The sequence below is a fragment of the Pleuronectes platessa genome, chromosome 20 (genome assembly GCF_947347685.1).
Source record: "Pleuronectes platessa chromosome 20, fPlePla1.1, whole genome shotgun sequence".
NCBI lineage: Eukaryota > Metazoa > Chordata > Actinopteri > Pleuronectiformes > Pleuronectidae > Pleuronectes > Pleuronectes platessa.
Window position 1 is genome coordinate 16,572,072 of NC_070645.1, and position 12,059 is coordinate 16,584,130.

General features: G+C 44.6%; 1 protein-coding gene across 1 annotated transcript in view; it reads right to left on the reverse strand.

Moving 5' to 3' along the window:
- Positions 1-5,210: 5,210 nt before the first annotated feature.
- The window catches only part of fam49bb (family with sequence similarity 49 member Bb), a 30,201-nt gene continuing 23,352 nt past the window's right edge, over positions 5,211-12,059 (reverse strand). Inside the window, 7 exon segments of the mRNA XM_053412507.1 lie at positions 5,211-6,941; positions 7,019-7,048; positions 7,050-7,146; positions 7,227-7,306; positions 7,404-7,520; positions 9,729-9,806; positions 11,264-11,403. Coding sequence (XP_053268482.1) covers positions 6,819-6,941; positions 7,019-7,048; positions 7,050-7,146; positions 7,227-7,306; positions 7,404-7,520; positions 9,729-9,806; positions 11,264-11,403 — 665 coding nt within the window. The 3' untranslated portion in view covers positions 5,211-6,818.

Here is a 12,059-nt window from a genome sequence, read left to right on the forward strand (position 1 = left end):
AGCCGCAGCCCTCTGGATATTCATGATATTTGTTGTTGAGCAGCGATTTGAAGCTGCAGACGTGATCGGACTCGACACACGAGGTGAAGGTCGATTCCAGCACCTGAAGAAGCTGCTTCTTTCTCCTGGCCATGTTTAAATACACAGCACCACAATGACCAGGGAGATCATGTGACCTGTAATGGAGCTGATTGCTAATCCAGTTCATCTCTCTCTCTCTCTCTCTCTCTCTCTCTCTCTCTCTCTCTCTCTCTCTCTCTCTCTCTCTCTCTCTCTCTCTCTGCAGTGTATGAATAAGGTGCATAAAGTAAACATTTAAAATGATCATCCAAAAACTTGTGTGTGTTTCTAGACGACAGTCACCCCCGCCCTCTCCCAGGTGTGTGTCTCGTAGTCAGATGGATTATGCAAAACAGTACTGCACAGATTTACATAAAGCTTATTGAAATGATGTGGATTGGGCGAGAGAGGAAACCATTACATGTCCGTGTGGATCTGGATCAGGCTGCGGCTTCAGGACTGGATCTTTCCCTGTCTTATTCTTGTCAGATAGGGCGTTTATTATTTTTTTATATATATATATTGTTATTGCCCTATCATGTGTGTATTTTGTTTCTTGATTATGAAGATGATAAGTGTGTGTGTGGGGAGGGGGGGGGGGTGCTGATAGGGTCAGGCTTCATGTTCCCCCACTCTTCCCAGTCTTTATGCTTACCCAAGTTAATAAGCTTTTGCCACCAGGGTCTCTGACATCTCCAAACTGTTTCACCCGCCAACCAACACTTATTTCACCATTTTCCTCCGGAACAGGCCGACCCGTCCCTCAGCGTCCGGCGGCTCGGTCGGATGTGTCGCAGTGACAGGATGGAGACAGACCTCGGCGGTGGAGACCCTCACAACAGTTGCACAGTCATCAGGACTCAGAGTTATGATTTATGGTCAAACACCGAGACAGAAAACGGTCGACTCCCTGCGTCAGGACCTCTGTCTGAGGAAATTGCAATAGACAGGCTGCATCAGAAACTGGAAGTGGAAGTGACTGTGAGCGCGACGGTTTTGTCTACATGAACAAAAAACAAGAAGCTTGATGTCCGAGCCAGGTATTAGTCTGGACCGAGGGCCGAGGTGATTCTAAGTTTGGAATCTCCTAGTAAAATTTCCTAATAATGAATATCTCATGAGGTTTTAAGGAATGCTTTTATTAACTAAATGATTTATTGAACTTATTATACTCATACTCAGGCTTTATTATCTATATTCATAATATTAATAAGTATATGTATTATACTTGACTTTACAATTTGGAATAACCAGATATTATTTTACTTCACTGTCTAATAGACGTAACAGACAATGTGTTTATTAATGGTTGATACAATTAATTTATACTTTATATGTTGTAAATACATTGGGAGAGAGGTTTTTTCATATCTACGATACATTTTTACACCAAATTTTACCTTGTGATATGATTTTATTACTTTCACTGTTAATGATTGACATAGTGATTGTTTCTGCTTTAACGACTGGTAGTAAAGCATTAATAACTTTTATTGGTTGCCAGGCTTTAGTGATAATCAAATTGGAAAGAAATTTCCATAATATGCAAAGATCACGCAATATTTTGAAGCTCTTTTATAAAGAATAATAAAGAATAGCTAAATATGATTATTATATTTATGGTAATCTATTGTTTACCAGTAAGAACAAAACCCTTTGAGCTGCCAGGTTGTGAGTAAGATGCTCTTACAAAAATCTTATTTAAGCTTTCATAAATTATTAACTATAACTTGTAAACCCAGAGTAGGTCTGGTACCAAAGGCTCAGTGAGGAGCTCAGAAACATCAGATCCTCTCGGAGCAGAAGCCGCGCTGGTCTCGGTGTCGTCCCCTGACGAGTGGACCAGCTGTTGTTTACAGTGAGAGTGTGTGTGGACGTCTGCTGACCTGCAGCCGGAGGTCAGGTCCGACATGAGGACCGGAGTTCTACTGTCAACAAGTAGATGACGTCCACCGCCGCCATCTTCCACATGACGCCTGCTCACTGGTGTGTGAGGTGTGTTTATAAAACATCAACTAGCAACACGCTCGGGATCTCAACATCTTTCAAAAGGTCGTTGAGCTGCTCAGACAAATGGAAAAATGCTTTATCTGCGTCTGCAAGACAACTGAGCTACTGAGGAAGACTGTGGTGAGATCGAAAGAATTAACTCAAGATTCAGTTAAATTAAGAACATCTGCAAAAATATGTCACAGCTGCAACTACGAGCAGAAAGTTGTTTTGTTTACTGTTGTATAAATTATGGAAAAGCAGAAAAACTTCACCACTTACAAGCTGTAGCTGCATTTCTCCTGGAAGGGCACGACACCATCCATCCATCCGTTATCTATACCGCTCATCCTAACTGGGATTCGAACCTAGAACCTCCTACCTATTTAAAACGTTCTTCCAACTGCGTTATTTAAATCCTTCTCTTCCAGGGGTCAGTTGCTCTCCTGGATTATTTGCATTAAAAACTGTTAGAACTTTTATCTCTGTGACGTGATGATATCTTCCTTTAATTCCTTTTGTTACTTGCAGGAGAATTTCCTCCTGATGTATGAATTATAAAAGTCAATATAAATGTTTTACACCTTTTCTAACGTATATTTAACTGCAGGAAAACAAACAGGAGGTGTTTCTCTGTGTTCTAGAACAGGACCTGTGATCGGGCCCCGAGCCCCCTCACCGAGGTGTAGCAACACTTTCACTCACTTCTCAATTCCTGAGAAATGCTCATGCAAATGCTTTTCACAGAGAAAATAGTCCTATCTGCCCAACGGACTCAGATTACAGCACCCTCCTCTCGGGTTTGGCACGAAACGTGATCCTCGCTGAGCCGTTGATGTTTTGACACGACTGATTAACTAAGACTCCTCCGATTAAAGCAACGTACAGGAGGAAGTGGGATTTTTTTTTGTGAAGGGGGGGGGCTTCTGCATCTGTGGCAGCATGTTTGTGTGTGAAGGGGGGGTCGGGGGGGGGGGGGTGGTCTCAGAGGATAGCCGTTGTCTTTCCGAGAAAAAGCGAACTTGTCTCACCCCCAGAGACAGATGAGCAACGTGTTAGGGCCTTGTGGTTTATGGACAGAGTTCAGTTCTCAGGCTCCTCTGGGGGGGAGGGTGGGGGGGGGGGGGGGGGGCTTTTCGCCGGAATTAGAGAAACTCTTTACTCAGAAATAACTGACAGTTGTGCCAGTTCACCGTGGCACATGATGCTCCACATGTCAAACCGTAGAGCGACACAAACCTGGTGTATTCAAGAAAAAAGGCCTCGTTATCGCCGCGGGGGGGGGGTTCGTCCTGCAGGGAGATGGACATTTCGGGTTGTGTCCAGAAGACCACGCTCTCCTCGTCTTCATCAACTCTCTACGTCTTCACTTCAGTCGTCCTGAAAGTCGCTCGACAAACATCGCGCAGCGTTAACGTCCCCGGACACGAGAGAAAGACGTCGTTCACCTGATGAAAACTCCTCAAGGTCAAACTGTGGAAGCTGCACCATGCTGCAGGACTCCCTCTCTCGTGTCTTTCCTGTGCTGCATCTTTCCTCCACCTTCACGTAACCTTCAGGTTTGGCTGCAGTATGACAAACGCAACTCCCCCCCCCCCGAAAAAACACTAAATGCACATTTACGCACCAGTGAATGTCTGTTAGAAAGTAAAATATGAGGTTTTCATCCAATACAAGTTATTTTTCTTCTCCTCGTTCGACTCTCTGACTCTTTAAATTGATATTTGCTTCACACCAGGCTTCAGGATTATCTCAGTAACTTTCAAGTTCACTCAATGACAGCATCCGGGGTGCAAGGTGCAGTTTGGGAGATTGGAGTTTCTTGTTTTTTCGAGGCAGCCACGCCTGCACACTGCATTTCTTCGTCATAATTTTCATGCACGACAAAGCAGAGCACCTGAGAAGATGCAGCCGCCGACGCAGGATGAGTGAGTGCTCGTGCGCCGGGTCACAGCGGGAGATCAGCCCGTTGCAGAGCAAGGATGCTGCTGCCCACTGAGAACATGTCACAGCGACACACACACACACAAACACACAAAGGCAGCTGCATGCTCCACAACCACGCACAAGCTGCATTCACGCAACAGAAGCTCCGGGCAGCAATTTCCAGTTTTTACCCACCCTCCTCTTCCTCAAGGACTTTCAAACCCACCCAACATTAAAGCACTTTCTGTCCTCCCCTCTCCCTCCTCCTCCACCCCCCCCCCCCGTCTGTTAGTGCAGTGATGCTGCAGAGGACACACCCATCCACACTCTGCTGCCTCCTTGTCTCTCTCTCCTTGACCCTGAGAAGTTCTCCAGTGCTGCAGTGCCCACCCAGCGGCAACTTCCCTGCTCCCACTGAAACGCTGCTGGAAGGAGGAAAAACACTGAAAGGTTAAAAGACGTGAGGGTGAAATGAACGGATGATTCACTTTCCCTCTTCTACCGAACACAACAGATACAACAAATATTAATAAATACGTGAAGAATGAACAATGGATCCCAGAAAACCTTTTTTTTATGAAAGTGAGACGACTACTTGTCATTGACATCATGTGATTATGATTTTCATGAGCCCTAAAGTACAGTAGATATGGAGTGGTCATAAAAGGCAAAGAGAACACGGCTCAAATTAAAAGCACATGAAACTAAATGCTTGAATATAAAGAGAAAACATTACTCGCTTTATTATTTTCTTATTTATTTAATGAGTCTTTCATAAGCCCGGAATTCCTGCTTTAAATAGAGGCTTCAAAACCTGCAGCTCACAAACCAATGGGTTACGTCAGGGCGCGGTTTCTACTGCTGCACATTCAAGATGCCTCAGTTCAGTTACCAGTTTAAACTTAAATGAGCAGATCATCCGAAAAATGTATTTTGCACTGCAGAACTTTTTTATTAAGGGTTAGGGTTTATTGTTCCTGTTAAATTAAGGTTTTTGCTTTTCGTGTGAAACTGTCCCTTTAAGGCAGTGGAGCTCATCCTGTGTCACTGGGTTTGTTTAATCAAGAGAAGAGAAGCTGAGAGATCTGAACCGTTCTCCCTCGCTGCCTGTTTTTATGATCGATCATAAGAAGGAGCTTCTCGCTAATTATCACGTGAGGAATAAAAATAAACCTTCACAGTAAAACATCCGACAGCTCGGATATGAGAACAGATGAAACCCGACGAGGCGATGGTAGAAAACAAGAGTTCTCTTTTTAATGTCTCCAGCCACAACTTACTGTCCACGTACAGTACACGCTCCCAATTTGATTTAGATTTTTTGCACACATCACAGTTTGAAAGTTTTCAAATGAAAAATACAACACAACTATGAGGAAAAAAAGTCATATGCACAAATTAAAACCTATAAAAAAATATAAAAACAGTACTCTGAAATCTCATTTTGACAAGTACCATTTCAATAACAAAACACGTAATAATGCACAATAGAGCAGACAAATTAAACTGAACCATTAGTTTTTTTTTTAAATACAAGGAAAGAAAGACAATTGTCATCATGCAGAAGATGTAATATTAAATAACGAATCAAACAAAAATAATATATACTTCTCTATATATCTCTCTCTTTTAAATTTTCAAGTCAAAGCGCTCCCGTCCCTTAAACAGGGGAAAAAAACAAGACATTGTTAAAAACACCAGAGGTTCCGCTATGTTTTCATCAGCTGCCATTGTTTCATGGCCTTTTATCGGAAAAACATCACAGCGACATCTTTTTGGCACAGAAAAAGACGTTTCATAATGGCAGTAGCATTTTGCAATATAAAAGAGGGCGGAGCTGCAGCTCTTTAAAAAGGAAAAAAACTAAAAAAAACATTCTGTGCACCGACATCAGTCAGGAGAGTGGCGTCTCCCCCCAGCAGGGTGTGAGGCAAGCAGGCAGCTCAGCTCTACTGCAGCATGCTCTTGATAGTCTTGTTGGTGGATTCATCATTCAGATGCTTGGTCGTGTACCTGCAGCCACAGGAAAAAGACATGAGTGAATTCCAACAAACAGAAGAAGAGCTCAGATGTTTTAATTCCCTCCGACAAGGAAGTTGTGTTTTCATCTGCGTTTGTTTGTTTGTCTGTTAGTCAGTTAGCAGCTTTACTGGAGGACAGGAATCAAAACAAACAGAGACAGTACAAACTATACATGCTGCTAAAGAAGTGGAGTTAAATGAAGACCTTCCTAAATGTATTCAGGACATAGAACATAATATTTCAATGTATTTAAGATTTGTTATAACCCTGAAGAAAACCTGTGTAAAGTAAAGCTGTACTGTACATCTAAAAATCATTTGTCATCCTCTGTCCGATCCGAGCTTTAGTTGCTGAAAGGAAATCTGGCAGCTTCTGGATGAGAGTGACCTCACGCTGCCGCTGAGCGCTCGCCCGCCTCAGGCCTCCGGTACAGAGAGAGAGAGAGAGAGAGAGAGAGAGAGAGAGAGAGAGAGAGAGAGAGAGAGAGAGAGAGAGAGAGAGAGAGAGAGAGAGAGAGAGAGAGAGAGAGAGAGAGAGAGAGAGAGAGAGAGAGAGAGAGAGAGAGAGAGAGAGAGAGAGAGAGAGAGAGAGAGAGAGATACAGATGTGAGGCCTCGGCAGCTCGAGCAGCTGGGAGTTTTGGCCCAGGCCGGCAGAATTTGGACGACTACGAGGGGAACGAGGTGTCAGATGTAACTGGTCTCTCTGGAGAGGCTTCGACACCCGACACACAGACGACCAAATCCCCGGTGGGACTGGGCAGAGGATGAGTCGCCGCACTGGAGGCGAGGGGTGAAATTAACCAAGAGCCCTGTCTCCTGCTCATGAGCCAGTATCACCAGTATCAGACTGGGGCTGCAGAGGGGAAGTTACCTGAGGAGCGTTGAGAAGGCCTTCCACACTGTTCGGAGGCTGATCTCTGAGGACTTTGATGCAGCCTTTCATCTGTGGACCAGAAAGACACGGTTAGAGTCGGAGTCAGATGGGAAGAGCCACAGTGGAACCACCCGGGCAGCACTCACGTCGATTTTCGATGACTTGGCGAAGGCCCCCTACGGGATGGACGTAGTCGTACAAGATGATGACCCCGACCATGACCCGCAGGCAGAAGGACACCGTCTCCTCGCTGGCGAAGCGGCTGCGGTACTCCCTGTCAGGACATGAGCGAGGGATTACATGAATGTAAAGAACAGGAGGTGAAGCAGCTCCATCAACATTCAAGTCACTCACGGTGTTTCCAGCATGACTTTACACACGGTCGCCATTGTGCTTAAGCAGACTGTCGTGTTCTCGATAGGCAGGTTCTTGTTCTATAAAAAGACAGAGAGATAAAAAAGGAGTGAGAGCTCGGTGGCACAGAGACGAGTGTTTAAAAGAAGCTCGCTGACTCTGTTGTCAAGTTTTTACCTCCGACACAAACTTAGTTGTGCCGTCGCTTAATGTCTTCAGCATGGGCGTGGCATCGGCGTAGAACAGAGATATCCGGTTGGCCAGTTCGTTGTTGACTTCATTCTCCCCCTCCGCCTGCAAACAGGTTTTTTTTTAATGAGTGAAGAGTTGTGTCATAATAATTTCATTGAAGAATCATCACTTTCATGTCACAGGTCAGACAGAGCAGACCCTGGAGTTCACAGGTTGATGAACAGCTTCACCAAACTGCTCGATACAGACAACTTATTGATTTCTATTTAAATTAAACAGAGTGTTGAGATCCCATTGTTCTCTTTGTTGTGATAATGTGAAATATTTAGTTTTTAAAATGAACAAAAAAACAAATTGAGGATGTGGGAAGTAAGTGAGGCTGTTATATGGGAACCAGATGTTTTGTTTGGCATCACACTCGTCTCCGTGCCGCCCGACTGGGATTGTGCGTTTGAAAGTCATTTCATTAAAATGAGATCCTGACAGAATAACACTGACACACGCTGACCCCTGCTGCACCTCCTGCTTCTGACACATTCTGCCGCTTCACTGGAAAAAACACAGGTATCTCTCCGACGCTCTGTTCTAAATTTGTCTGCATATTTAAACAACGATGAAGAACAATTGGTGCCTTCATTGTTTCAGCGCTGACAGAATAGGAATAAAATATCAAAACCAATTCCTGCTTTAACAGATGAGGACGTGCGAGCCCAGAGACATTACCACGGGGACAGAGGCGTTTCATCTCCGATGTCTGAATGGTTCAGTCGTCTGAGTGGTGACTCAACGCTGCTGCTGCTGCTGCGTGAGACTGAGCTTCTTTCAACAGTGACAGGTTCTAATGACAAGTGTCTGGGTCCATTCGCCGAACGGTAAATGTCAGAGAGATCAAACCTAAGAGCGGCGTCTGTTCATCATCCTCTGCACACACACACACACACAGGAACAATGAAGCCTCACTATTCCCTGCACCAAGTCTCTTTAAGATGTCCACTGAATAAAGATGCACGTCTTCTATATTTTATATCGCAAAGTAGGGGTGAATAAAACGCAGCCACAGACTTTGCTCAATAAAACGGCTCAAGCCACATTTCCACAGTTCTTCATTTTAGGGCCTAGAAAACAGGGATGTCTAAATGTACATTGTAGGAAACAAGCTAAAGATAAAACCAAGTTTAGGTCAATTAATAGATTCATTAAATAGTAGTTTCACGTGTGGATCCATTGTTAAATCACACACACTCATTATCAGGTTCTTCTGCAGCAGGCCTGCTCTGCTCTCTCTCCACGGACAAAGCCTGGAACCTGGAACTCGTCCAAGACGCTCATCTGATCCAGACCAGAGTTCAATCCCAGAAGGTGTCATCTACAGAATCCGCATTGACCTGGAATTAAGTGTTTAATCTCTAGAGGATTTGGGCCATGCTGCTGATTTGGGATCAGATTCTCCCGCCACGTGCCGTTACCTCCCACTCTGTGCTTCTAACTCCCTGAAGCTCCCTGTGGGGCCGCGGCTTCACATCGCGATCAAACAGTCTGAAAACTTCATTTGTCATTCCCGCCTTTCAACTGCTGCGGTCTGAACTGTGTCGGGATTCTAACGAGAAGTGACGGCTCAGCTCCGAGTGAAGACGACTCCCGATGACACACATCTTTAAATTTGATCAGGGCCAGAGCCACGGTGACATTAAAGGAATTCAGAATCACAGACCGTCTCAACATGAGGAGTTTTTAAAATAAAGTCATTATTCATCTTTGCTGAATCTTTGACAGTTGACGTAAAGGCCTCTGCAATATCACACACACACACACACAAACACACACAGACACACAAATGCACACCCAACTGATTCCTTTGCATTTTAAATAGTTGAGCAAAAATTCTGTGTAACAAGAATCCAAAAACATAATATTTAATAAAAGTTATTTTGTGTGCTAGTTCCAATAATGTAAATTCTTAATGCTACAGCAGGTAGCGTAAAGTGTGTTTGAAACTTTTTTCTGCTGCTGCTGAAAATGACACTAAGACAGTGAGAGTGAACCAAACATTACAAATCTAAACCATAAACTAGAAGATACTAAAACGCTCACTAGACTTGAGCTGAACTGCAGAATTGTGTTGATAAATCTCTGAGCTCATCATCTCCAGAGATTCCTTTCAAGAACAAGTAGATACTTTGATCCACGGCTGAGATCAAACCATTGATTGTCGCTTCTTTAAACAAAGTTGAATTCTCTTCAACTACAGTCTCTCCTTCCCCCCCCCCCCCCCCCCCCCCCCCAGAGAGCGGAGGGACGTAATGAGCTCACCGGCACGTTGTTGATCCGCATGCGGCTCAGCGTCCTCCTGTAATAACTGAAGTCATTCTGAATGGCAGGATTTGTCATCTGGAAAAAAACAAAACACAACAGAAAAATGGGTTTTAATACACACACAGAGCCAGAGAGTGTTTCTCTTCATGTCTGCAGGACATTCAGCTCGGGATCAAACACGCCGTCGTCCTGACAGAGTCTTTGAGTCAACAAGGCAGAAATGTAGCTTTGGGGGGCAAACGACATGAAAAGAACACTGATACAATTACAGTTTCATTTGCTGAACTGGATTTGAATCCTCTGACACTCATCCCGCTTTAACGTCCACATCCCCGGCTCCTCCTGTCAGGGGAGGTTTGGTAATTCTCCCTCCACAGTCTGGCCGTGCAGCTGGATAGTTTCTGACAGGAGGGTCAACAATTACGCAGCCGTCAAAAAGGTAGTAACGGGTCTCATTAGGCCGAGCGAAGGTGAGAAAGGAAAGCCTCAAACAAAAGCCACAAAATTCAGTTGATTTCCTTTGACACCACTTTCTACAAATATGACTCATCTGGCCACGGTGACCTCTTAACGAAAAAAAAACGAAAAAAAAAGCAACCAACCAGAGAGCTTCTTTTCAAATGTCACCGGCAGTGAGAGCTCATCCTGTGGCTAATTACCGTCAGTCCTGTATGAGCATGTCACATTCAAAGCTGTACTGGCAGCAGGCTAATCCTGCGACAATGGACTGGTGCTCGGTCTGTGTCCACTGCGTCCACCAGAAGAGACGGGCGGCACGCCACACAGACAGTTTAACTAGGTCAGGAGCCCGTGCATGGGTGTGAAAGATTGATGACAAGGCCTAGGATGCCACTTTGCACCCCCCCCCCCCCCCCCCCTTTGTACCCCTATCCTGGGTAGTGGGCACTAATTGGGACATCACAGCAAATCGCCTCAGGGTGTCAGGAGGGTTTTTTGTAAGTTTTTGTTTCTGAGGAGTCGGGGTGTAAGGGGAACCAGTTCACCCACTGTCTCATCATGAGGCCTCATGCTTTTGACAATTCGCATTCAAGCGACACCAGCACTCGATTCCTGGTGGGGTTTTTTTTTTGGGGGGGGGGGCGGTGGCGCATCAGCAACTTGTGTCTGAATTCAAGCCAAATATTAATTTCGGGAAGGTGCCTTTCCCCTTCATTAATAAAAACCTTCTTCATTATGCAGAACTACACTCAGGACAACAACAGTTTGCAGACCTCTTTACCCGCAGTAACCCGTATTAGCCATTCCACTGACATCCGCTGTATTATAAACAGCAGAGCAGTATCAGGACTCTAATTAAATGCTAATTATGCACTCACTGGCTGCGGTTTTAAATTGCACGGAGCAAGAACCTAATTCAAGGGCGTCAGCAGCTTGTAGGGGACTGAGAGGTTGGGTCTGTATCACAGGAGAACAGTGCAGAGGTTACTTCAATATCTAAAAGGTGAGCTCTGGGTTTTAAATGCAGGAAGTGACGCCCCCCGGACGTGTTGGAGACATTAAGAGTGTCTTACTTTAAGCTCATCAAAGCGCAGAGTGAAGTGTAGGATCTCAGCAAACTGCTTGGCCAGTGCCTGCTCGCGCTCCAGGTGCTGAGTGGGGTCATCGTACGTCTCACTGGTGAGAGCTCCCAGAAGGCTGTGCAGCGCCGCCTCTGTGGAGAGAAACACCATGTGTGTGTTAGAGGAAAGGTGCCGAGAGGACAGGCACAAAAACACAAGGACAAAATATATACGTGTTCTTTTATTGAGCCTGTCAGAGCCTCATTTTGGTGTGTAGTCGTCCAGGTTGTCTTTCACAATCGAGTTTTTGTTGTTCAAGGTTCCAGTTAACAGATGAAGAATCAGTACAATATTACAGACAATGGAAAAACCAGGAAGGTCGTGAGAAAGAAGAAACGCTCCATCTGTCACGGCAGAGTGAATATTCAACTCTTTAATGTAAAACAGTTCAGCGACTATTACAATTGTAGTTTATTTTCATCATTGATTCATCTGCTGAATATTTTCACATTGAATTGTTTCTTAAGTCTCTGGAAATGATTAAAAAAACTTTAAACAAGACAAAATGTATAAACTTTACACTCATTAATGATAAGATATAACAGCTAATCTTAACAATTGAGAGGCTTTGCCCAGTCAGTGTCTGACATGTGAATAACAATCAACCATAACAGCTCCACATAACTCATCAACTAGGATTTAGAGGCTTTCTGTCTTATATCGTTGTGTGTTGTTTCTGGACGAGGCCAAAGAAAAGTCCTTAAAGTGGATCCTAACCACAGTGAGTGTGTCAGCCAGCTGAAGCAGC